The 26,749-nt window shown below is 51.9% G+C and overlaps 1 protein-coding gene across 1 annotated transcript; it reads right to left on the bottom strand.

The window, feature by feature from the left end:
* Positions 1-13,361: 13,361 nt before the first annotated feature.
* RNASEH2A (ribonuclease H2 subunit A) lies at positions 13,362-26,667 on the bottom strand. Its single transcript, XM_033200467.1, has 10 exons — positions 26,441-26,667; positions 24,069-24,274; positions 21,910-22,324; positions 21,612-21,683; positions 21,359-21,485; positions 21,168-21,255; positions 17,760-17,897; positions 17,564-17,651; positions 13,800-13,923; positions 13,362-13,678 (listed from the first exon to the last, which is right to left on the bottom strand). Exons 3-10 carry the CDS (start codon positions 22,034-22,036, stop codon positions 13,540-13,542), a joined length of 903 nt encoding a protein of 300 aa, XP_033056358.1. The 5' UTR covers positions 22,037-22,324; positions 24,069-24,274; positions 26,441-26,667; the 3' UTR covers positions 13,362-13,539.
* Positions 26,668-26,749: the final 82 nt, after the last annotated feature.

Genomic DNA, 26,749 nt, shown 5'->3' on the forward strand with positions numbered 1-26,749 from the left:
GTGGGATAATCACTTGAACCCAGGAGATGGAGGTTGTGGAGACTTGAGATAGTACCACTGCACTACAGCCCGGGTGAGAGAGTGAGACCTTGTCTCAAAAAGAAAAATTAAAATAAAATAAATAAAATAAAATGGAAATGAGTTCTTTCACAGAATTGAGAAAGGAGAATTCAGTGAGTTAGTGCAAGTTTTTCTGCTTATCTAACACTGCGTACCAAGCAACTCCAATATAGTGATGACAAAAAAAGTCACTAGCCTGGGCACGGTCGCCATGCCTGTAAGTCCAGCACTTTGGGAGGCCAAGGCGGGTGGATCACAAGGCTAGGAGATCAAGACCATCCTAGTTAACATGGTGAAACCCCATCTCTACTAAAAATACAAAAAATTAGCCGGGCGTGGTGGCGGGCGCCTGTAGTCCCAGCTACTCGGGAGGCTGAGGCAGGAGAATGGAGTAAACCCGGGAGGCAGAGCTTGCAATCAGCTGAGATCACACTACTGCACTCTAGCCAGCCTGGGCGACAAAGCGAGACTCCATCTCAAAAAAAAAAGTCATTATTGGCAGGGTGCGGTGGCTCATGCCTGTAATCCCAATACGTTAGAAGGCCGAGGCAGGCAGATCACCTGAGGTCAGGGGTTCAAGACCAGTCTGGCCAACATGGTGAAACCCTGTCTCTACTAAAAATACAAAAATTAGCCGGGCATGGTGATGTGCGCCTGTAATCCCAGCTACTCAGGAGGCTGAGGATGGAGAATCGCTTGAACCCGGGAGGCAGAGGTTGCAGTGAGCCAAGATCATGCCACTGCACCCCACCCTGGGTAACTGCGCCAGACTCTGTCTCAAAAAAAAAAAAAAATCAGCACTTTGGGAGGCTGAGGTAGGTGAATCACGAGGTCAGGAGTTCAAGACCAGCCTGATCAACATGGTGAAACACCACCTATACTAAAAATACAGAAAATTAGCCGGGTGTGGTGGTGGTGCATGCCTGTAATCCCAGATATTCAAGAGGCTGAGGCAGGAGAATTGCTTGAACCCAGGAAGCAGAGGTTGCAGTGAGCCGAGATCACACCATAACACTCCAGCCTCCTGGGTGACAGAACGAGACTCCATCTCAAAAAAAAAAAAAAAAGTCACTGTCTTTCATGGTTCTGGGGTTTGACTCAGTCCAGCCTGGCTGTTCTTCCTGAAGTTCTGTCATGTACTTGCAGACAGTGGCTGGGGATGGAATCATGTTGAAGTCTTCCTCGCTCACATATCTGCTAGTTGGCGTTGGCTGTTGCCTTCAACTTCTGCTGGGGCTATTGGCCAGAATATCTGCACATGGCCTCTCTGTGGCTTGGGCTTCCTCTCAACATGGCAGCTACGATCTAAGGGAAATGTCTCAAGAGAGCAAGCCAAGTGGGAGTTCAATTTTGATGACTTAACCTTGGAATGAACACAGTGTGACATCTCTCACTTTCTATTCACTACAGGGAGTCACTGAAGCCAGCTCATATTCAAGGAGAGGTATCATAGACTCCACCTCCAATAGGAGGGATGTCAAATAAAATGCTTAGAAAGTGTGGCACGTAATTATCACTCAATGAATGTAGACACCGTCTATTATGATTGTTTCTTGTGGATGATGTTACATACTGGGTTATTGATGTTATATATTGTGTTATTGTGACAATGAGGAGGAACAAGCATTGAAGGAAGAAAAGTAAAGCAAGTCTTTTTTTTTTTTTTGAGATGGAGTCTCGCTCTGTCGCCTAGGCTGGAGTGCAGTGGCGCAATCTCAGCTCACTTGCAAGCTCAGCCTCCCGAGTAGCTGGGATTACAGGCGCCCACCACCACGCCCGGCTAATTTTTTGTATTTTTAGTAGAGACGGGGTTTCACCGTGTTAGCCAGGATGGTCTCGATCTCCTGACCTCACGATCCACCCACCTCGGCCTCCCAAAGTGCTGGAATTACAGGCGTGAGCCACCGCGCCCAGCCCAAGTAAAGCAAGTCTTTAAAGGATTGCCCGTCAGATAATCAAGCTGTGGAGGACAGGAAGCCTGGGATAGACCATGGGAGATGGGGTCTGGTCCTGGAAGACACTGGATGCCAGGCAGAGGCACTTGAATCTGAGGATAGAGTGTGATGTACCAGGGGCGGTGGCTCACATCTGTAATTCTAGCATTTAGGGAGGCTGAGGCAGATGGATTCTTTGAGGTCAGGAGTTCCAGACCACCCTGGGCCACATGGTGAAACCTCATCTCTACTAAAAATTTAAAAAATTAGCCAGGCGGCCGGGCGCGGTGGCTCAAGCCTGTAATCCCAGCACTTTGGGAGGCCGAGACGGGCGGATCACGAGGTCAGGAGATCGAGACCATCCTGGCTAACACGGTGAAACCCCGTCTCTACTAAAAAAAATACAAAAACTAGCCGGGCGAGGTGGCGGGCGCCTGTAGTCCCAGCTACTCGGGAGGCTGAGGCAGGAGAATGGCGTAAACCCGGGAGGCGGAGCTTGCAGTGAGCTGAGATCTGGCCACTGCACTCCAGTCCGGCGACAGAGCGAGACTCCGCCTCAAAAAAAAAAAAAAAAAAAAAAAAAATTAGCCAGGCATGGTGGCACACACCTGTAGTCCCAGCTACTTGGGAGGCTGAGGTGAGAGGATTGCTTGAGCCCAGGAGGTGAGGTTGCAGTGAGCAGTCATTGCACTGCTGCCCTCCAGCCGGGGCAACAGAGGGAGACGGTGTCTCAAAAAAAAAAAAAAAAAAGAGCGACAGGTGTGATGCAAGGTTTGGCTGCTCGTGGTTCTAGTCTCAGCTACCTGGGAGGCTGAGGTGACAGTATTGCTTGAGGCCAGGAGTTCGGGAACAGCATGGGCACCATAGCCAGACCTCATCTCCAAAATACAAAAAGAAATTAGGCTGGACAAAATTAGGCAGGATAGCTCACACCTGTAATCCCAAGACTTTGGGAGGCTGAAGTAAGAGAATAGCTTGAAGCCAGAAGTTCAAAATCAGCTTGGGCAACATAGTGAGACCTCATCTCTACCAAAAAAACACACACACACAAACAAAAAAATTAGCGAGGTGCTATAGTTTGTGCCTGTAGTCCCAGATACTCAGGACCTCATTTAGAAAAGGAAACATGTGAGAGCCACAGGTTTTGTTTTTTTTAGACGAAATCTCACTCTTGTCACTCAGGCTGGAGTGCGGTGGCATGATCTTGGCTCACTACAACCTCTGCCTCCCAGGTTCAAGCGATTCTCCTGCCTCAGCCTCCTGATTAGCTGGGATTACAGGCGCCCCCACCACGCCTGGCTAATTTTTGTACTTTTAGTAGAGACAGGTTTTTGCTATGTTGGCCAGGCTGGTCTTGAACTCCTCACCTCAGGTGATCCACCTGCCTCAGCCTCTCAAAGTGCTGGAATAAGAGGCATGAGCCACCATGCCCAGCCTTGATTTTTTTTTTTTTTTTTTGAACAGGGTCTCACTCTGTTGTTCAGGCTTTGAAGTGCAGTGGTGCAGTCTTGGCTCACTGCAGCCTCAACCTCCCAAGCTCAAATGATCCTCCCGCCTCAGCTCCCCAAGTATCTGGGACTATAGGGGCTCACCACCACGCCCAGCCATTTTGTGTGTATGTGTATGTGTGTTAGACGGAGTTTTTGCTCTTTTTACCCAGGCTGGAGTGCAATGGCACGATCTCGGCTCACCGCAACCTCTGCCTCCTGGGTTCAAGCGATTCCTCTGCCTCAGCCTCCCGAGTAGCTGGGATTACAGGTATGGGGTTTCTCCATTTTGGTCAGGCTGGTCTTGAACTCCTGACCTCGTGATCCGCCCACCTTGGCCTCCCAAAGTGCTGGAATTACAGGCGGGAGCCACTGTGACTGGCCAAGACCCTCTCTTTTTTTGTTGTTTTGAGACGAAGTCTCACTCTTGTCCCCTAGGCTGGAGTGTGAAGATATGATCTCAGCTCACTGCAACCTCTGCCTCCCGGGTTCAAGCGATTCTCGTGCCTCAGCCTCTCGAGTAGCTGGGATGACAGGCGCCTGCCACCAGGCCCAGTTAATTTTTGTATTTTTAGTAGAGATGGGGTTTTACCATGTTGGCCAGGCTGGTCTAGAACTCCTGACCTCAGGTGTTCCATCTGCTTCGGCCTCCCAAAGTGCTGGGATTACAGGGGTGAGTCACTGCGCCCGGTCAACCCTGTTTCTTAACAAAACCCTCAAAAACATGACACTGGGGATCTTGAGCAGGTCAGTGTGGAACCCTGGACTCTCTCCAACTCCCATATGAGCTTCATGCTGCTAGGACGGGGACCCAGCACTGAGTTCACACAAATTCAAAGACTGTTGTCAGAAGTAACATTTGCAGGCTGGGCGCAGTGGCTCATGCCTGTAATCCCAGCACTTTGGGAGGCTGAGGTGGGTGGATAACCAGAGGTCAGGAGTTCAAGACCAGCCTGGCCAACTCGGTGAAACCTCGTCTCTACTAAAAATATAAAAATTAGCTGGGAGTGGTGGCACATGCCTATAATTCCAACTACTCGGGAGGCTGAGGCAGAATTGCCTGAACCTGGGAGGCAGAGGTTGCAGTGGGCCGAGATTATACCACTGCACTCCAGCCTGGGTGACAGAGCGAGACTCTATCTCCAGAAAAAAAAAAAAAAGAAAAGAAAAGAAATAACATTTACAGGCCACACGTTGTGACTGGTGGCTTTTACCTATAATCCTAGCATTTGGGGAGGCCAAGGCAGGAGACCACTTGAGCTCAGGACTTTCAGACCCACCTCTCCCGACCCCCTATAAAAAGTCAAAGAAGGTGGAGTGCAGTGGCTCACGCCTGTAAACCCAGCACTTTGGGAGGACAAGGCGGGTGGATCACGAGGTCAGGAAATCGAGACCATCCTGGCTAACACGGGGAAACCCTGTCTTTATTAAACATACAAAAAGTTAGCCAGGCGTGGTGGAACGTGCCTGTAGTCCCAGATACTTGGGAGGATAAGGCAGAAGAATTTTTTTTTTTTTTTTTTTTTTTTTTTTTTTTTTTTTTTTTTTGAGGCTGAGTCTTGCTCTGTCGCCCAGGCTGGAGTGCAGTGGCCAGATCTCAGCTCACGGCAAGCTCCGCCTCCCGGGTTCCCGCCATTCTCCTGCCTCAGCCTCCCGAGTAGCTGGGACTACAGGCGCCTGCCACCTCGCCCGGCTAGTTTTTTGTATTTTTAGTAGAGACGGGGTTTCTCTGTGTTCGCCAGGATGGTCTCGATCTCCTGACCTTGTGATCCGCCCGTCTCGGCCTCCCAAAGTGCTGGGATTACAGGCTTGAGCCACCGCGCCCGGCGGCAGAAGAATTTATTGAACCCGGGAGGCAGAGGTTGCAGGGAGCCAAGATCACGCCACCACACTCCAGCCTGGGAGAAAAAGCAAGATTCTGCCTCAAAAAAAAAAGAAAAAAAAAAATTAGCTGGGCAGGGTGGCGGGTGCCTGTAACCCCAGCTACTCAGGAGTCTGAGGCAGGAGAATCACTTGAGCCAGGGAGGCAAAGGTTGCAGTGAGCCGAGATTGGGCCATTGAACTCTAGCCTGGGCGATAGAGCAAGGCTCAGTCTCAAAAAATAAATAATTAATTTTTTTAAAAAAACAACAACATAGAAAAGAAATACAAAATTAGCCGGGCGCGGTGGCTCAAGCCTGTAATCCCAGCACTTTGGGAGGCCGAGATGGGCGGATCACGAGGTCAGGAGATCGAGACCATCCTGGCTAATACGGTGAAACCCCGTCTCTACTAAAAAATACAAAAAAAAACTAGCCGGGCGACGAGGCGGGCGCCTGTAGTCCCAGCTACTCGGGAGGCTGAGACAGGAGAATGGCGTGAACCCGGGAGGCGGAGCTTGCAGTGAGCTGAGAGCCGGCCACTGCACTCCAGCCTGGGTGGCAGAGCAAGACTCGTCTCAAAAAAAAAAAAAAAAAAAAAAAAAAAAAACAAAATTAGCCGGATGTGCTCGCTTGAACCCATGAGGCGGAGGTTGCAGTGAGCCGAGGTGCCACTGCAACACAGCCTGAGCAACAGAGCAAGTCTCTATCTCAAAAGAAAAATAAAGTTTTTGGCCGGGCGCGGTGGCTCAAGCCTGTAATCCCAGCACTTCGGGAGGCCGAGACGGGTGGATCACGAGGTCAGGAGATCAAGACCATCCTGGCTAATACGGTGAAACCCCGTCTCTACTAAAAAATACAAAAAAAAAAAAAATAGCCGGGAGACGAGGCGGGCGCCTATAGTCCCAGCTACTCGGGAGGCTGAGGCAGGAGAATGGCGTAAACCCGGGAGGCAGAGCTTGCAGTGAGCTGAGATCCGGCCACTGCACTCCAGCCTGGGCGGCAGAGCAAGACTCCGTCTCAAAAAAAAAAAAAAAAAAAAAAAAAGTTTTTAAGTCAAATAACAAAATAACAACAGGATGGATGAGGGTTGGATAGAGGGTGTCTCTTGGGTGGAGACCACACCTCCTCCCGAATGCCTACTCTCACTGCCCTGCTCTTGGGCCTTCTTCTTTTTTTTTTTTTTGAGACGGAGTCTTGCTCTGTTACCAGGCTGGCTGGAGCGCAGTGGCGCGATCTCAGCTCACGGAAACCTTCACCTCCCAGGTTCAAGTGATCCTGCTGCCTCAGCCTCCAGAGTAGCTGTGACTACAGGTGCCCACCACCACACCCAGCTAATTTTTACATTTTTGGTAGAGATGGGGTTTCATCATGTTGGCCAGGATAGTCTCCATCTCTTGACCTCATGATCCGCCCACCTCAGCTTCCCAAAGTGCTATTTTACAGGCGCGAGCCACGGCGCCTGGCCTCTTAGGCCTTCTTGAAGCTAGGTCTCCCATTTCTAGGCCTCTACACGTGCCCACTGCCTGGAACCCCCTCCATCCTCCAGTCACTTATTCCACTGCATTCACCCCGCAGACCTCTGCCAGTTGGTTCCTCAGGCTCTGAGACCCCCAGATCAGAGCTGGGTCCCCCATCATGCATTCCCAGGCATTCTAGCCTCCACCGTCCAAGGGCAGTTCTGGGATTCTGGCTGGCTGGGGCAGTGCTGGCTTCTGTGTCCAACACAGTATTTGCATGGAGTGGAGAAATGCTCTGTTTTGGGTTGAATGGTCTCCCCCAATTCATATGTTCAAGTCCTAACCCCCAGGATATCAAAATGTGACTGTTTGGAGACAGCGTGTTGAAAGGGGTAAAGTAAAATGAGTTCATATTTGTGAGCTCTAATCCAATGACTATAAGAAATTAGGACACTTGGCCGGGCACTGTGGCTCATGCCTGTAATCTCAACAATTTGACACTTTGGGAGGCTGTGGCAGGAGGATCCTTTGAGCACGGATTTGAGACCAAACTGTGCAACAGAGCAAGACCTCCATCTCTATAAAAAAAAAATTTTTTTTTTGAGATGGAGTCTCACTCTGTCGCCCAGGTTGGAGTGCAATGGCACGATCTTGGCTCATTGCAACCTCTGCCTCCCAGGTTCAAGCAGTTCTGCCTCAGCCTCCCGAGTAGCTGGGATTACAGGCGTTTGCCACTACTCCCAGCTAATTTATTTTTAGTAGAGATGGGGTTTCGCCATGGTGGCCAGGCTGATCTCAAACTTCTGACCTCAGATGTTCTGCCTGCCTTGGCCTCCCAAAGTGCTGGGATTACAGGTGTGAGCCACCATGCCCGGCCCCCCCAATTTTTTTTTTTTTTCTTACTAAGTCTCTATCGTGCAGGCTGGAGTGCAGTGGCGTGATCTTGGCTCACTGCAACCTCCACCTCCCGAGTTCAAGCTATTCTCCTGCCTCAGCCTCCCAAGTATGTGGGACCTGGGTGACAGAGTGAGCCTCCGTCTCAAGAAAAAAAAAAAAAAAAAAAGAACTCTGTAGGGGCCAGGTGTGGCTGATGCTTATAATCCCAGCACTTGGGAGGCCGAGGTGGGCAGAACACCTGGGCTCAGGAGTTCGAAACCACCCTGGGCAACATGGTGAAACCTCATCTCTACTAAAATGCCAAATGCCAAAAACTTAGCCAGGCATGGAAGTGCGCATCTGTGATCCCAGCTACTTGGGAGGCTGAGGCAGGAGAATCGCTAGAGCCTGGGAGGCGGATGTTTCAGTGAGCCAAGATCATGCCACTGCACTCCAGCCTGGGTGACAGAGTGAGACTCCGTCTCAAGAACACAACACAGGCCGGGCGCGGTGGCTCAAGCCTGTAATCCTAGCACTTTGGGAGGCCGAGACGGGCGGATCGCGAGGTCAGGAGATCGAGACCATCCTGGCTAACACGGTGAAACCCCATCTCTACTAAAAACTACAAAAAACTAGCCGGGCGAGGTGGCGGCGCCTGTAGTCCCAGCTACCTGGGAGGCTGAGGCAGGAGAATGGCATGAACCCCGGAGGCGGAGCTTGCAGTGAGCTGAGATCTGGCCACTGCACTCCAGCCTGGGCGATAGAGCTAGACTCCGTCTCAAAAAAAAAAAAAAAAAAAAAAAAGAACACAACACAGTGTTAGCCTCCCAAAGTGCTAGGCCTCCTGTCACATAGGGAGACCCCATCTCTACGAAATAAAAAACCTGCCGGGCACGGTGGCTCACGCCTGTAATCCCAGCACTTTGGGAGGCCGAGGCAGGTGGATCAGGAGGCCAGGAGATCGAGACCATCCTGGTTAACCCAGTGAAACCCCGTCTCTATTGAAAATACAAAAAAAAAAATTAGCCGGGCGCAGTGGTGGACGCCTGTAGTCCCAGCTACTCGGGAGGCTGAGGCAGGAGAATGGCGCGAACCCGGGAGGCGGAGCTTACAGTGAGCCGAGATAGCGCCACTGCACTCCAGCCTGGGCTACAGAGTGAGAATCCATCTCAAAAAAACAAACAAAAAGAAACCCCGTCTCTACTAAAAAAAACACAAAAAAGTTAGCTGGGCATGGTGGCAGGCACCTGTAGTCCCAGCTACTTGGGAGGCTGAGGCAGGAGAATGGCTGAACCCAGGAGCTTGCAGTAAGTGGAGATTGCGCCACTGCACTCCAGCGTGGGCTACAGAGTAAGAATCCGTTTCAAAAAAAAAAGAAAGAAAGAAAGAAAAAAACTTAGCTGAGCATAGTGATACATGCCTGCAGTGCTAGCTACTTGAAGGCTGAGAAAGGAGGGTCACTTGACCTCAGGAGTTTGAGGGTGCAGTAAGTTAAGACTGCAGGCCGGGCGCGGTGGCTCAAGCCTGTAATCCCAGCACTTTGGGAGGCCGAGACGGGTGGATCACGAGGTCAGCAGATCGAGACCATCCTGGCTAACATGGTGAAACCCCGTCTCTACTAAAAAATACAAAAAACTAGCCGGGCGAGATGGCGGGCGCCTGTAGTCCCAGCTACTTGGGAGGCTGAGGCAGGAGAATGGCGTGAACCCGGGAGGCGGAGCTTGCAGTGAGCTGAGATCCGGCCACTGCACTCCAGCCTGGGCGGCAGAGCGAGACTCCGCCTCAAAAAAAAAAAAAAAAAAAGACTGCAACACTGCACTCCATCCTGGGCAACAAAGCAAGACTCTGTCTCAAAAGAGAGCAGGGCAGGCACAGTGGCCCACACCTGTAATCCCAAGCACTTTGGGAGGCTGAGATGGGAGGATCGCTTGAGTCCAGGAATTTGAGACCAGTCTGGGCAACAGGGCGATCCCGTCTCTGCCAATTATTTATTTATTTATTTATTTTTGAGGCTGAGTCCCGCACGGTCACCCAGGCTGGAGTGCAGTGGGGCTATCTCGGCTCACTGCAAGTTCCATCTCCAGGGTTCACGCCATTCTCCTGCCTCAGCCTCCAGAGTAGCTGGGACTACATGCACCTGCCACCATGCCAGGCTAATTTTTTTGTATTTTTAGTAGAGACCGTGTTAGCCAGGATGGTCTCTACCTCCCAACCTCGTGATCCACCCACCTCAGCCTCCGAAAGTGCTGGCATTACAGGCGTGAGCCACCGCACCCGGCCCTTTTTTTTAATTGGCTGCACGTGGTGGCATACCTGTAGTTCCACTTACTCACAGGGCTGAGGTGGGAAGATCGTGTGTGCCCAGACATTCGAGGCTTCAATGAGCCAAGATCACATGACAACACTTTGGACTAGGTGACAGCGATCCTGTCTCAGAAAACAAAAACAGACTGGGTGCAGTGGCTTACACTTATAATCCCAGCACATCGGGAGGCCGAGGCAAGCGGGTCACTTGAGGTCAGGAGTTTCAGACCAGCCTGGCCAACATGGTGAAACCCTGTCACTACTAAAAATACAAAAATTAGCCAGGCATGGTGTTCGGGAGCTGTTTGGGAGGCTGAGGTGGGAGAATCGCTTGAACGTGGGAGGTGGGGATTGCAGTGACCTAAGACTGTGCCACTGCACTCCAGCCTGGGTGACAGAATGAGACTCTGTCTCAAACAAAACAGAACAAAAACAGAACCAAAGAAAGGAGAACATTTGAAAAGCTTCCATCTCAACCTGCCTGAAATCACTGGTGGGCTTATCTGTGCCTTCTAGGTCCTTCTGGAGAGAATGCAGCTTGTTTCAAACATTTATGTGCAGATACGCTTTTTTTTTTTTTGAGACATGGCCTTGCTCTGTCGCCCATGCTGGAGCCTACCTAAACCTCCAGGAAAGCTGGGACTGCAGCCATACTCCACCCTGCCCGTCAAGATTTTTGTTTGGTTTGTTACCTTTCTTTATTTTTTCTTATCTTCCCCCATGCGGCCGAGCCAGTTCTTTTTTTTTTTTTTTTTTGAGACAGAGTTTCACTCTTGTTACCCTATGTTGTCCAGGCTGGTCAAGATCCTCCTGACTCGGCCTTCCAAGGCACTAATATGAACCCCTGCGACCAGTCACATCATGTATTTTACATATTAGAATAAATCGGCCAAGTATGGTGGCTCACACCTTGAGGGGCCGCAGCAGGCAGATCACTTGAACCCAGGACTACAAGACCAGCCTGGGCAACATGGTGAAACCTCGTCTCTACAAAAAATACAAAAATTAGTTGGGCATTGTGGCATGTGCATGGAATCTGGGCTACTCAGGAGGCTAAGGTGGGAGAATTGCTTGAACCCAGGGGGCCGAGGTTGCAGTGAGCTGAGATCGCACCACTGCACTACAGCTTGGGCGACAGAGTGAGATTCTTCCTCAAAAAAATTTTCAAAACATAAAAATAGGCCATGTGTGGTGGCTCACACCTGTAATCCCAGCACTTTGGGAGGCCGAAGCAGGCAGATCACGAGGTCAGAAGATTGAGACCATCATGGCTAACACGGTGAAACCTTGTCTCTACTAAAAATACAAAAACTGAGCCAGGCATGGTGGCACGCACCTGTAGTCCCAGCTACTAGGGAGGCTAGGCAGGACAATCACTTGAACCTGGGAGGCGGAGGTTGCAGTGAGCTAAGATTGCATCAATGCACTGCAACCTGGGTGACAGACCAAGACTCTGTCTCAAGAAAGAAAATTAAAAAAAAAAATTTTAAATTAAACATATAGGTGACTTCTTCGGCCCCCACATTTGTGGACCGAAGAACCTCACCCAAGAGCGCCGGCGTGACTTCCCTGGCCCCATACCTGAGGACCGAGGAACCTCACCCGAGAGTGTGTGCATATTTGCAATAAAGGGCTGCCGCTTTCTTATGTACTTTGGCCTCATGTTTAATTACTTAGCTCTCCTAAATTAAGTTACATTAAATTAAATTAAGACAGGTGGTACCAAAACCCGGGAGGAGACCCCTCCTCAGGGCCCCCCAAGGTCCAGGGAGCCTCCTCCACCTTTCACACCGCAGATGGACCAGGACCCAGACGCTACTTTCCACACCTCCAAGCCTCCTAGAGGAAGGACACTAGAAGTCTGTCTGATTGCCCCACCATCAAGACAGGTGCCACGCCTCAACGTGGTGCCTCTCCTCAAAGGTCAGAAAGCTCCTTCCAGCTCCTACACCTTGATGATGATTGATGGTGCCCACACTCAGAGACCCCGGTCACCCTTGCCGAGCCCAAGGTAACTACAAGTAGCAGGAAAATGCAGCCCGGGCCCGGGAAGATGCAGATCAACTGAGCATGCGCCAGGTGATGTCAACCGGAAGAGATCGAAACTTACCCGGCCACGCCTATGGAGACCCCCCATCACGCCCTTATCCCACCCACTGCCCTCCCCCTTCCAGTACCAATGCATAAAAGTCCGCTGCCGGCAGGAGCTGGTGTGACTTCTTCGGCACCCACATTTGTGGACCGAAGAACCTCACCCGAGAGCACTGGCGCAACTTCCCTGGCCCCATATCTGAGGACCGAGGAACCTCGCCCAAGAGTGTGTGCATATTTGCAATAAAAGGCTGCCGCTTTCTTATGTAAAAAAATAAATTAAAAATAAAAAAATAAAAAAACAATAAAAAAATTAAACATATAACTAAAAAACAGTCAGTGCAGTGGCTCACGCCTGTAATCCCAGCACTTTGGGAGGCTGAGGCGGGCAGATTACCTGAGGTCAGGAGGTAGAGAACAGCCTGACCAACATATAGTGAAACCTTGTCTCCACTAAAAAATACAAAATTTAGGTGGGGCACAAAGGCTCATACCTATAATCCCAGCACTTTGGGAGGCTGAGGAAGGCAGATTGTCTGAGGTCAGCAGTTTAAGACCAGTCTGGCCAGCGTGGTGAAACCCCGTCTCTACTAAAAATGCAAGAAAACTGGCTGGGCTTGGTGGCTCATGCCTGTAATCCTAGCACTTTGGGAGGCTGAGATGGGCGGATCACAAGGTCAAGAGATCAAGACCATCCTGGCCAATATGGTGAAATCCCGTCTCTACTAAAACTACAAAAATTAGCTGAGCATGGTGGCACGTGCCTGTGGTCACAGCTACGTGGGAGGCTGAGGGAGGAGAATTGCTTGAACCCGGGACGCAGAGGTTGCAATGAGCCAAGATCGCATCACTGCACTCCAGCCTGGTGACAAAGTGAGACTCTGTCTGAAAAAAAAAAACAGAAAGAAAGAAAAGAAAATTAGCCGAGTGTGGTGGCATGCGCCTGTAATCCCAGCTACTCGGGAGGCTGAGGCAGGGGAATTGCTTGAACCAGGGAGGTGGAGGTTGCAGTGAGCTGAGATCATGCCATGGTACTCCAGCCTGGGCAACAGGAGACTCTGTCTCAAGAAAAAAGAAATTAGTTGGGCATTGCACACCCCTGTAGTCCCAGCTACTTGGGAAACTGAGGCAGGAGAACCGCTTGAACCTGGAAGGCAGAGGTTGCAGTGAGCCAAGATTGCCCCATTCTACTCCAGCCTTGGTGACAGTGACACTCCCGTCTCTCAAAACAAAAATAAATAAAATAAATAAATAAATAAAATTTAAAAATACAAAAAAATCAAACCAAATAAAATCAATCAACCAACACCCATTCTGTTTAAGGTTCCAAAAGGCAATAGCTGGACCTGGCTGCAGAGCACACTCCCACCTCGCCTCTGTCTCAAAAGTACATCCTCTACGTGCGGTTCTCCTTAAACAACTTTAATGTCTGGGTTGGGGAGGCAGGTAGAGCGAGTAGAGGCAGCCGTTAGAGGCTGGTTGCTGACTCCAGGCCACGTTCCAGGAAGTATCGGTGGGAAGTACGGGGATGGGCTTGGGACCCTTCATTGAGGAAGTAGGATGTGATCTTCCTGAGTCCCTCCTGATCCTCGGGTGCTGAGTCCTCCCTGTGGGAGACAGGTGATGACAATGACCACTTCCATGGGGAGCAACCCTCTCAGGCAGGGCTGAACCCTGGCCTCCCTCCTTCCTTCCCTATAGCACCCCCAGGACATCCATGACACCCACCATATAACATCTTCCGCCTCTTTCTCCAGGATGGTCTGAGCCGTGCGCCAGCTGAACCGGACAAACTGGGGGAAGCCGAACACAGGCTCCACGTGCTCCTTCAACCACGCTTTTGTCTTGGGATCTGGGGTAGGGTGGGCAATGGTGACAGTCCATAACATTCAAGCTCCTTGCCACTCTTTTTTTTTTTCTTCTTTGAGATGGAGTCTCACTCTGTCCCCAGGCTGGAGTGCAGTGGCACTATCTCAGCTCACTGCAACCTCTGCTTCCCGGGTACAAGCAATTCTCCTGCCTCAGCCTCCCAAGTAGCTGGGGACTACAGGCACACGCCACTGTGCCCAGCAAAATTTTGTATTTTTAGTAGTGACGAGGTTTCACCATGTTGGCCAGGATGGTCTCAATCGCTTGACCTCATGATCTAACCACCTCGGCCTCCCAAAGTGCTGGGATCACAGGCGTGAGTCACCGCGCCCGGCCTCCTTGCCACTCTTCTAAGGCTTCCTCCGGAGTACCTGGGGCACCTCCTATTGTCTGAGGCACCTTCTTGCCACAGGACCTTTACCTGGCCAAGAACTGCTCAAAGGGCAGTGCAGGGAGATTGCCTCTGAGACACCTCCTTGACCTCCAAGAACAAGTGATTAACCTTTTGTTTTTTTTTTTTTGAGACGGAGTCTCGCTCTGTCACCCAGGCTGGAGTGCTGTGGCCGGATCTCAGCTCACTGCAAGCTCCGCCTCCCGGGTTCACGCCATTCTCCTGTCTGAGCCTCCTGGGTAGCTGGGACTACAGGCGCCGCCACGTCGCCCGGCTAGTTTTTTGTAGTTTTTAGTAGAGACGGGGTTTCACCGTGTTAGCCAGGAGGGTCTCGATCTCCTGACCTCGTGATCCGCCCGTCTCGGCCTCCCAAAGTGCTGGGATTACAGGCTTGAGCCACCGCGCCCGGCCTGTGATTAAACATTTTTATTTTATTTATTTATTTATTGTATGAGATGGAGTCTTGCTCTGTCGCCCAGGCTGGAGTGCAGTGGTGTGATATCGACTCACTGCAACCTCCGTCTCCCAGGTTCTAGCGATTCTCCTGCCTCAGCCTCCCAAGTAGCTGGGACCACAGCCACCCACCACCATACCTGGCTAATTTTTGTATTTTTAGTAGAGATGGGGTTTCACTGTATTGGACAGTCAGGCTGGTCTCAAACTCCTGATCTCAGGTGATCCACCCACTTCAACCTCCCAAAGTGCTCGGATTACAGGTGTGAGCCACCATGCCCAGTCTTTTTATTTTTTTTTGAGATAGGGTCTCGCTCTATTACCTAGGCTGGAGTGTAGTGGCATGATCACAGCTCAATGCAACCTCTGCCTCCCAGGCTCAAGCCATCCGCCCACCTCAGCCTCCCAAGTAGCTGGGACTACAGGTGTGCACCACCACACCTGGCTAATTTTTGTGTCTTTTGTAGAGATGGGGTTTTGCCATATTGCCCAGGCTGGTCTTGAATTCCTGAGTTCACATGATCTACCTGCCTCTGTCTCTTAAAATGCTAGGATTACAGGCATGAGCCACCTCGCCCAGCCTGTCATTAAACATTATTATTGTTATTATTTTGAGACGGAGTTTCACTCGTTTCCCAGGTTGGAGTGCAATCGTGTGATCTCAGCTCACTGCAACCTCCACCTCTCAGGTTCAAGCAATTCTCCTGCCTCAGCCTCCCGAGTTGCTGGGATTACGGGCATGTGCCACCATGTCCAGCTAATTTTGTATTTTTAGTAGAGATGGGGTTTCACCATGTTGGTCAGGCTGGTCTCGAACTCCTGAACTCAAGGGATCCACCCGCCTCAGCCTCCCAAAGTGCTGGGATTACAGGTGTGAGCCACCACGCCCAGCTAACATTATTTTTTTTTTGACATAAGATCTCATCTTGTCACCCAGGCTGGAGTGCAGTGGCATAATCATAGCTCACTGCAGCTTCAAACTCCTGGGCTCAAGCAACTCACCCACCTTAGCCTGCGTAGCTGGGACTGCAGGTGGGCACCACTATAACTGGCTAATTTTTTAAATTTTTTATAGAGATGGGGATCTTGCTGTGTTGCCCAGGTTAGTCTTGAACTCAAGGACTCAAGCGGTTCTCCTACCTCAGTTTCCCAAAGTGCTGGGATTACAGGCATGAGCCACCACGCCTAGTCCCCTTCCCCTTAACAAAGGGGCAGACGCCCACCGTGGGTCTCAGTCCATCACTGCGGCTCCAGAGAGACAGTAAAGTGGGAAGCGGGGAAGACAGCAGCAATCCTATGGCCTGGAATCCAGCTTCGTCACTCACTGGCTGTGTGGCCATGAACAAATGGCACCACTGTCTAACACTTGGCCTCTTTCACTGTGGAGTAGGGTGACCAGAACAATTTAGAAAACCTCCAGCCAGGCACAGTAGTTCACACCTGTAATCCTAGCTGTTTGCAAGTCCAAGGCAGGAGGATCACTTAAGCCCAGGAGTTCAAGACCAGGCTGGGCAACATAGGGAGATCCCATCTCTTTAAAAAAATAAGGAAAAAAGGGCCAGGGGTGGTGGCTTATGGCTATAATCCCAGCACTTTGACAGACCAAGGTGGGAGGACTGCCTGACTCCAGGAGTTTGAGACCAGCCTGGGCAACATGACAAGACCCCATCTTTATAAAAACAAAAATAGGCCAGGTGCGGTGGCTCACACCTGTAATCCCAGCACATTGGGAGGCTGAGTCGGGCAGATCACCTGAGGTTGGGAGTTCAAGACCAGCCTGACCAACATGGAGAAACCTTGTCTCTACCAAAAATACAAAATTAGCTGGGTGTGGTGGCGCGTGCCTGTAATCCCAGCTACTCGCGAGGCTGAGGCAGAAGAATCACTTGAAGCCAGGAGGTGGAGGTTGCAGTGAGCCGAGATCGCACCATTGCACTCCAGCCTGGGCAGCAAGAGCAAAACTCTGTCTCAAAAAATAAATAAAAATAAAAAATAAGGCCGGGCGCGGTGGCTCAAGCCTGTAATCCCAGCACTTTGGGAGGCCGAGACGGGCGGATCACGAGGTCAGGAGATCGAGACCATCCTGGCTAACATGGTGAAACCCCGTCTCTACTAAAAAATACAAAAAACTAGCCAGGCGACATGGCGGGCGCCTGTAGTCCCAGCTGCTTGGGAGGCTGAGGCAGGAGAATGGCGTAAACCCAGGAGGCGGAGCTTGCAGTGAGCTGAGACCCGGCCACTGCACTCCAGCCTGGGCGGCAGAGCGAGACTCCGTCTCAAAAAAAAATAAATAAAATAAAAAAAAATAAAAATAAAAAAAAAAATAAAAAGTAAAAAATAGGCCGGGCGCGGTGGCTCAAGCCTGTAATCCCAGCACTTTGGGAGGCCGAGACGGGCGGATCACGAGGTCAGGAGATCGAGACCATCCTGGCTAACACGGTGAAACCCCGTCTCTACTGAAAAATACAAAAAAAAAACTAGCCAGGCGAGGTGGCGGGCGCCTGTAGTCCCAGCTACTCGGGAGGCTGAGGCAGGAGAATGGCGTAAACCCGGGAGGCGGAGCTTGCAGTGAGCTGAGATCCGGCCACTGCACTCCAGCCTGGGCGACAGAGCGAGACTACGTCTCAAAAAAAAAAATAAAAAAAAAATAATAAAAAAAAAAGAAACAAAAAATAAGCAAAATAAAAAGATAAATGACAGAAAGGAAGAAAAGAAAACCTCAGAAGTGTGCTCAGCTCTGGCCATTTCAACATTAGTACCATGGTCACTGTCTGCTCACCATTGGGGTAGCCTGAGCCATAATCAGTATCTGAGTCCTGCAGTTTCTCCACGAACTTCCATTTCTTCACGGCCTGGTCCCGGGCCACCTGTGGGCAAGACAGGCACCTGGAATCTCCCTCCTCCCCCGTGGTGGCTGTGCCTGGCCCCTATATAGTGGGATGGTGGAAGCCGGCCATGGCTAGTAGGGTACTGACCTTGGCACAGATGCTGGCAGCACTAACCACTGGGTAGAGGGCATCTGCTTTGGCCTTGACGGTCACCTCAATCCCGGGAAAACTTTGCTGCAGCCGTGCCTGGTATGTCTCTGGCATCCCTACAGTGTCCACGAACACCTGCCACAGCAACAGACACATATTAATTGAACAAACAACTGTACCAATGCTCTAGCCTCACAGCCCTGGCACGTTCTTGCTGCTACCCAGAATCCTCTTCTCATAGCCCATCCCCAGGCTGGAACAATCAGGGATTTCAACTCAAACATCTCCTCCCCAGGCCAGGCAAAGTCGTTCACGCCTGTGATCCCAGCACTTTGGGAGGTTGAGGCGGGAGGATCGCTTGAGCCTGGGAATTTGAGACCAGGCTTGGCAACACAGTGAGACCCCATCTTTACAAAAACATAAAATAAATACAATAAAATAAAACAAAAAGGCTGGGCGCGGTGGCTCAAGCCTGTAATCCTAGCACTTTGGGAGGCCGAGACGGGCGGATCGCGAGGTCAGGAGATCGAGACCATCCTGGCTAACACGGTGAAACCCCGTCTCTACTAAAAAGTACAAAAAAAAAAACTAGCCAGGCGAGGTGGCGGCGCCTGTAGTCCCAGCTACCTGGGAGGCTGAGGCAGGAGAATGGCGTGAACCCGGGAGGCGGAGCTTGCAGTGAGCTGAGATCCGGCCACTGCACTCCAGCCTGGGTGACAGAGCGAGACTCCGTCTCAAATAAAGTAAAATAAAATAAAATAAAACAAAGAAAAAAAATCACCTCCTGCAAGAGGCTTCCTCTGATCATGCTGCATCTGCTCTACACTTATTTAGCACCTACTGCATGCCAGATACTGTTCTAGGAACTGAGGTGGCAGAAAACACTAGAAAAAAAAATTGGTAGAGTGTGTTGGCACACGCCTGTAATCCCAACACTTTAGGAAGCCAAAGCGGATCGCTTGAGGGCAGGTGTTCGAGACCAACCTGGACAACATACGGAGACCATGTTTCTACAAAAAATAAAAAATTAGCTAGGTGTAGTGGTAAATAAAGGCTTGAAGGAGGTGAGGAACTAAACCGTGCAGAGATCTGGGGAAGAGGGCTCTAGGTGTGAGAACAGCCAGTGCAAAGGCCCTGAGCTGGGACCAAGTCCATGATGCTGGGCCCTTGCACGGGGGTCTATGGCTACAGCACTGAAGAGAGGGGTCAAGAGCGGCTGGGAGAAAGTGGTATCTCCACAGCAATACTGTTTTCAGAAACCACCTTTATTTTTTGTTTACCAGCTCAACATTTTTCTGCCCAGGCTAGGCCCTGAACCCCCACGGGCAGGTCCCTTGTCTGTCTATGCCAGTTACTGCATCGCCAGCTCTGCATTTGGACCTGATCCTCATGTCCCTCCTCAGCAAGGCCTACCTTGCTATAATTCCTTTCTTTCTTCTTCTTTTTGTAGAGATGGGGTCTTGCTATGTTGCCCAGGCTAGTCTGGAACTCCTGGCCTCAACCAATTTGCTCACCTCAGCTTCCCAAAGTGCTGGGATTACAGGCATGAGCCACCACAGCCAGCATACAATTCCTACATTGAGGTTATTTTGCCTTGTTATTCCCTCAAAATGGTCCGTTCTTTCACTGACAGCATTCGAGGCAATGCTGATTTATGTTTTTCTCTGGTAATTTAATGTAATTCTCCCCCACTCGACTGTAAATTTTTCTGATTTAATTTCCACTGTGATCGGAAAACTAAATGTCGAGATGTGCATTTCTTTTTTTCTTTCTTTTTTTTTTTTTGAGACGGAGTCTCGCTCTGTCGCCCAGGCTAGAGTGCAGTGGCCGGATCTCAGCTCACTGCAAGCTCCACCTCCTGGATTCACGCCATTCTCCTGCCTCAGCCTCCCGAGTAGCTGGGACTACAGGCGCCCACCACCTCGCCCGGCTAGTTTTTTGTATTTTTTAGTAGAGACGGGGTTTCACCGTGTTAGCCAGGATGGTCTCGATCTCCTGACCTTGTGATCCGCCCATCTCGGCCTCCCAAAGTGCTGGGATTACAGGCTTGAGCCACCGCGCCCGGCCTTTTTTTTTTTTGAGACGGAGCCTCGCTCTGTTGCCCAGGCTGGAGTGCAGTGGCGCGATCTCGGCTCACTGCAAACTCCGCCTCCCAGGTTCACACCATTCTCCTGCCTCAGCCTCCCAAGTAGCTGGGACTACAGGCGCCTGCCACCATGCCCAGCTAATTTTTTGTATTCTTAGTAGAGACGGGGTTTTACCGTGTTAGCCAGGATGGTCTCCATCTCCTGACCTTGTGATTTGCCCGCCTCGACCTCCCAAAGTGCTGGGATTACAGGTGTGAGCCACAGGAGATGTGCATTTCAAAAAGACTACCTTCTGTTGCTGCATGGGGAACAGATTGGAGGGGACAGGAGAGTGGGGGATGAGAGACGATGCCCAGCAGGTGTCTAGGGTGTGGGGGGGTATCCTGGGCTAGGACAGAGGTGGCAGGGAGACACATGTGGGATTTGTTCTGCAGACTGAGCCTTTAGGATGAGGGAGAGATTAGATGGAGATGGGACTAGGGGCTACACTGGGGTCCTCAGTGTGGCACACATTTAGGGCAGAAACAGGAGCATGAAATCAACAGTAGCAATGAATATGCCTGAGGCACTCCAGACGTATCTGATGCTGAATCTGCCCACTGCACATTTTTGCCCACATTTACTTCTTTTTATTTTATTTTTATTTTTTGCTCTGTCCCCCAGGCTGCAGTGCAATGGCGCGATCTCAGCTCACTGCAACCTCCGCCTCCCGGGTTCAAGCGATTTCAGTAGAGACAGGGTTTCATCATGTTGGCCAGAATGCTCTTCAACTCCTGACCTTAGGTGATCTGCCCACCTCAGCCTCCCAAAGCACTGGGATTACAGCCTTGAGCCACCGCGCCTGGCCTCCCATTTTTAGTTTATTTTTATTTATTATTATTTTTTGAGACAGAGTCTCACTCTGTTGCCCAGGTTGGAGTGCAATGGCACAATCTTGGCTCACTGCAACTTCTGCCTCCTGGGTTCAAGCGATTCTCCTGCTTCAGCCTCCTGAGTAGCTAGGATTGCAGGCGCCCGCCACCACGTCCAGCTAATTTTTGTATTTTTAGTAGAGACGGGGTTTCACCATGTTGGTCAGGCTGGTCTCGAACTCTTCACCTCCGGTGAACTACCCGCCGCGGCCTCCCAAAGTGCTGCGATTATAGGCGTGAGCCACTGGGCCCGGCCTCCATTTTTATTTTTGGGTTGGGGGGTCTTCCTTTGTCACCCAAGATGGAGTGCTATGGCATGATCATGGCTTACTGCAGTCTAGAACTCCTGTTTTGTCCCCAGTTTATCCTGAGATGACCAAATGGGGACAACTCAACACTTAACTCACCTGGGTGACGTTCACGCCCTGGTCCAATGCATACTGTATAAGCCCAGTGGCTGTATCATGTGACAGGGAGTTCAGGTTGTATTTGACTCTGTGGTGGGGAACAGAGCCCAGTTAATCTCATTCTAGGAAGAAAGCCCAGTCAGCCCATGCTGGCTGCCCCTTTCCCACAGCCCCTCCCGGGTACCCCTCACCGCCCAAGCATGCTTGTAGAGATGAGGTTTGGAGATAGCACGTCCAGCGCCCAGCCGACAAAGTCCCTGTTCTCCTCCATTTTCGCAAAGAGCCTTTCCCGCTCACTCTCCAATAGGGTCTTTGAGTCTGGGAGGAGGTTTGGAAGAGAAGGGGAACAGCTGCTTTTCCCAGTTCCTGCCCTCCCCTTTCAGTTCTCACCTGCCCCTGCACATACCCAGGAATCCCTTCCCCAGACGCACACCTCGGGCTCACCTGCCACTTTCAGGGCCTCCAAATCTCCCAGGCGGGACAGGGGACAATAACAGATGGCGTAGACCATGGGGCCTGGGGAGAAGGGGTGTCAGTTTTCTGGAAGCCGGATGGTAACAGGGATGGATGGTAACTTTCACCGAGCCCGTGGAAGTTACCATCCATCCCTGTTCTACCATCACTGCTTCTTTGGGTGCCATCAGCACGACCACATCCCGTCCCCTGGTGCGGTGCAATCCCGACTCCCGTTTCCCGCATCCCCCGTGCCACGCCCCTCCCCTCCCTGGCCCTAGGGGCGCACCCAGGACGGGGCCCCTGCCCGCCTCATCGACGCCCAGGACGCAAGGCTCCTTGCGGCACACCGCGGGCACAGGCGAACTCAGGCGACAGCGGCCCGTATTGTCTCTCTCCAGCTCGCTGAGATCCATGCTGCCTCGGCCGCCTCCACCAGCTGCAAGAACTAACACCCCTGGAGCGCGTCTCGGCGCGCGTTTCCGCGGGCCTTGCAACGGCGCCTGTTTCCGGCCAATCCGCGGGCAGAACACGCCCCTGTCGCTCCCACCGCCGTGGACGCTTACGCAGCCGACACCGACGCCGCTGCCGTGCGCCCTTCTGGGAATTGTAGTCCCGAAGGACTGTGGCCGAACACTCAGTGTGGGGAATTCGGTGGATCGGGTCACTTTGCAAGCTCTGCTTCACGGTCTCTGGGGCCCTGCCTGCGTTGGCCGGTGGGAAAAAGGGGAAATAAAAGGGAAACTGAGACGCAGCTTCGAAGACCCAGCCTAATGGGGAAGTAGAGGGTCAAATATCACCCCACTCTCAGGACACGGGTCCCCGCATCACTGCGTCCCCGACTTCCACCTGGATTCAGGCCCTGTACTCGCAGTCCCTTCTTCTGCACACATTCTAAGTCCCCTGAACCAGGTAGCTCCGCTTCCACTAAACTCAGGCTTTTGGATTTGGAGTCCCCAAACTCCCTCCCTTGGTTGCTGCCTTCAGCCCACCCCCACTCCCTGCAAGATCTGTGCTTCCTACCCTCTCTCTCATTCAGGCCAAGCCTTCCCCACCCCCATTGGAGATCACAGACCTCAATGGACTCCTGCTCAGGGTCTGTGCCCACTATATAGAAGCTCATTCCTCCCAACTTAGAATGAATGTTCCCACCCCCACCCCGACACCCCCCCTTTTTTTTTTTTAGATACGGTCTCTCTCTGTTGCCCAGGCTGGAGTGCAGTGGTGCGATCTTGGCTTACTGCAACCTCCACCTCCTGGGCTGACGCGACCCTCCCACCTCCGTCTCCTAAGCAGCTGGACTACAGGTGCACACCACACCACCATGCCCAACTATTTTTGGTATTTTTTGTAGAGACGGAGTCTCACTATGTTGACCAAACTGGCTTCAAACTCCTGGGCTCAAGTAATCTGGCCGCCTCCGCCTCCCAAAGTGTTGGGATTACAAGCCTGAGCCACAGTGCCTGGCCTCCACACTTCTATTCCCTGGACTCACTGGGGCTCATGTCCTCTGCCTGTGGGTTCCCGCCCCTTACCAGGCTCATGCCCCTTCCTCAGGGTCCTAGTTCATTGTCTTTTTATCTCCTTTTATTCCTCTGCGCCTCCCCCTCCACTTTTTTTTTTTTTTTTTTTTTTTTTTTTGTTGAGACGGAGTCTTGCTCTGTCGCCCAGGCTGGAGTGCAGTGGCCGGATCTCAGCTCACTGCAAGCTCCGCCTCCCGGGTTCACGCCATTCTCCTGCCTCAGCCTCCCGAGTAGCTGGGACTACAGGCGCCCGCCACCTCGCCCGGCTAGTTTTTTGTATTTTTAGTAGAGACGGGGTTTCACTGTGTTCGCCAGGATGGTCTCGATCTCCTGACCTCGTGATCCGCCCGTCTCGGCCTCCCAAAGTGCTGGGATTACAGGCTTGAGCCACCGCGCCCGGCCTTTTTTTTTTTTTAAAGACAGGGTGTTACTCTGTTGCCCAGGCTGGATAGCAGTGTAGCGATCTCGGCTCACTGTAACCTTTGCCTCCCAGGCTCAAGCGATCCTCCCTCCCCATCCTACCGAGTAGCTGGGACCACAGGCATGTGCCGCCACGCTCGTCTAATTTTAAAAAATTTTATGGAGCGATGATCTCAACTATATTGCCCAGACTGGTCTTTAACTCCTGGACTCAAGAGATGCGCCTGTCTCGGCCTCCTAAAATACTGGAATTACAGGCGTGAGCCCTAGCACCCGGCGCCCCCTCCACTTCTTTGTCTTTCTCCCTAGATATCAGCGGGGCTCTCGGCTCCTGACTCAGCTTCCGCCTAACCATATCAGCCTGAAGTCACTCAAGACTTGGAGCCCCAGTTCTCCCTTCCCCAAACTCATTTCATACCCGCCGCGCACCGCACGTCCTCCCTCCGCGCCCACCCTGAGACCCACGGCTTGCCCCGGCCCTGGGTCCTCTGGGGCCCTCTCTCACTCGGGCTCAGAGCCTCCAGTCGCAGTCGAAGAGCTTGCAGGATGGACAATCCCGTTGCCGGCAGGGTCGTAACTGGATCAGGTTCTCCGGATCCATGAAAACTGGGCCTGGCGCTGTGCCGACTACCTCGCGGCTGCGCTCCTGCTTGCCCAGGTCGCAGAGACACCGCCACTTTCCCCAAGGGCCGAGGATTGAGTCCTCGACTTCTAGAGAAGGAGGGCAGAGGTGAAGACCTACGTAGAGGGGGCCTACTCCCAATCCCCTCCCCCAGAGAGGAAGAAAGATAAAGATACTAACAAATAAGAGAAGCGCATATTCGCTAGACTCTGCCTCTATGCCAGACATCCCGCCATAGATTATCTCATTTAATTTTTTTTTTTTTTTTAGACAGGGTCTCGCTCTGTCGCCCAGGCGGGAGTGCAGTGGCACAGTCACAGCTCACTGCAGCCTCAACTTCCTGGGCTCAAGCAGTCCTCCTACCTCAGCCTCCCAAGTAGCTAGGACTACAGGCACATGCCACCATGCCTGGCTAATTTTTTGCAGAGATGGTGTTTCACCATGTTGCCCAGGCTGGTCTGGAACTCCTGGGCTCAAGTAATACTCCCATCTCAGCCTCCCAAAGTGCTGGGATTACAGGTGTGAGCTGGCCACCATGTCCCGCCTCATTAATCTTTCCATGAGTCTCAGGTGGGGAAACCAAGAGACAGCAAGCCAACCTTCCAAGCTCATACACGGGGTAAGTGGCCCAGAGGAACTACAACTTGACACTTTCAGGCTGTGCCAGCCTGCACAGTTGTGAGTGTCCTATAACATCCTTGGTGCCCGCCATGTGAAGCTGATTTCTGTCTTTAGGGGTGTGACCATGGCCCTGAAGCAGGCACAATGCCAACTGACCAGCAGGGCTATCAAGTGATAAATGGCATAATTGACAGAATGAAGGTAAGTAAATCTCCTGGTGCTGTGCTAGCACATACAAACCAAATTTTTATGATCAGGTTTTTATTTTTATTTTTATTTTCATTTTTATTTTTTGAGACAGAATCTTGCTCTGTTACCCAGGTTGGAATGTAAGGGCATAATCATGGCTCACTGCAGCCTCAAATTCCTTGGCACAAATGGTCCTCCTGTATCAGCCTCTTGAGTAGCTGAGACAGGCGCATGCCACCATGACAGGCTAATTTATTTTTTGTTTTTATTTATTTATTTATTTTTGTAGAGAAGGGGCTCTCTCCATGTTGCCCAGGCTGGTCTTAAACTCCTGGGCTCAAGCAGTCCTTCCGCCTCGGCCTCCCAAAGTGCTGGGCCATCACATCAGGCTAATTTAAAAATCTTTTTTGTGGAGATGGAGTCTTGCTATGTGGGCCAGGCTAGTCTGGTCTCTGAGACCAAGGGATCCTCCCACCTCAGCCTCCCAAAGTGCTCGGGTTACAGGCGTGAGCTACCGCACCGGCCACTATGATCACTTCAAAGGGCTCTTTACTGAATCTGCCCCTTTCCCCTATGAGACAGATCTTATTCCAACTCCGATCTTTTTTTTTTTTTTTTTTGAGACGGAGTCTCGCTCTGTGGCACAGGCTGGAGTGCAGTGGCCGGATCTCAGCTCACTGCAAGCTCCACCTCCTGGGTTTACGCCATTCTCCTGCCTCAGCCTCCCGAGTAGCTGGGACTACAGGCGCCTGCCACCTCGCCCGGCTAGTTTTTTTGTGTTTTTTAGTAGAGACGGGGTTTCACCCTGTTAGCCAGGATGGTCTCGGTCTCCTGACCTCGTGATCCGCCCGTCTCGGACTCCCAAAGTGCTGGGATTACAGGCTTGAGCCACCGTGCCAGGCCTCCAACTCCGATCTTATCCCAACTCGCGGCTCACCAAGGTCTGACACCTGCTACCCTCCCACACCCACTCTACCACACCTCACCGACCTCTTCCCATTTCTCCTTCAGGCCTTTTCACCTTGGCACTTGCTATTCCCTCTTTCTTGGACATTCTTTCCCCAAATCTTTCCATTTGGGGTTTTCGCTTGTCGTTCTCGCTGCACTGGTCACGGGTCTTCTGCAATCGGACTCTCTCTGACTTCCCAATCTTGCCCGCCCCCTTCTTTCTCTGCCTCTGCCCTTCCTGGCACCTATCCCCGAGTGACAGCGTCAATGTCCTACCCACACCCCCTCTTCCCCTGGGAGCTGCTTTAAAGCAGTATCTATTTCAACGTATCCAAGAGTAAACCCAGCCTCAGAGAACAGTAACCAGCCCAAGGGGACGCCTCCAGTGCAGAGCTGGGTGGAGATTTGCAGCCCGCGGAAGAAGGTCCCTTTGCAGCCAGCAGAAGTAGGGCAACGGGGAGCGTATGGACATCGTCATCCCCGCCGCCTGAGGTTACCCTTTAGATGCTGCAGCCTCAGCTGCTCCCAGGTGTCACCTTCGCCCTGCTGGCCGAAGTACTGATAGTCCTGGTAGACCTGGGCAGGGGTCGCCAGCGGCAGGAGTAGCAGAGGCGCCAGTAGCAGCGCCGCCGGGGTCCGGGCCATCCCCGACTCCAACGGCACCCAGCGCGCTCGCAGGCAGAGTCGTGCGCGGGGTCTGCGGCGGCCGCATTACCTCCGCGGGCCGGTGCAGTGGTCCCGGCCGAAGGCAACACGTCTCCCCCCGGCGCCCGCAGGCACATGGACCCGGCCGCACGCTCCCCCGC

The sequence above is a fragment of the Trachypithecus francoisi genome, unplaced genomic scaffold (genome assembly GCF_009764315.1).
Source record: "Trachypithecus francoisi isolate TF-2019V2 unplaced genomic scaffold, Tfra_2.0 Lachesis_group5, whole genome shotgun sequence".
Taxonomy (NCBI): domain Eukaryota; kingdom Metazoa; phylum Chordata; class Mammalia; order Primates; family Cercopithecidae; genus Trachypithecus; species Trachypithecus francoisi.

What these genes read in the sequence shown, in the direction of transcription:
- RNASEH2A (XM_033200467.1), bottom strand. Translation starts at nt 22,036, where the DNA reads ATGGATCTCAGCGAGCTGGAGAGAGACAATACGGGCCGCTGTCGCCTG. An exon ending in AGGGCGTGAACGTCACCCAG is followed by an intron (nt 17,898 to 21,167) that starts GTGAGTTAAGTG and finishes TTGCTGTGGCAG; the next exon opens with GTGTTCGTGGACACTGTAGG. An exon ending in TGGCTCAGGCTACCCCAATG is followed by an intron (nt 13,924 to 17,563) that starts GTGAGCAGACAG and finishes ACCCTACCCCAG; the next exon opens with ATCCCAAGACAAAAGCGTGG.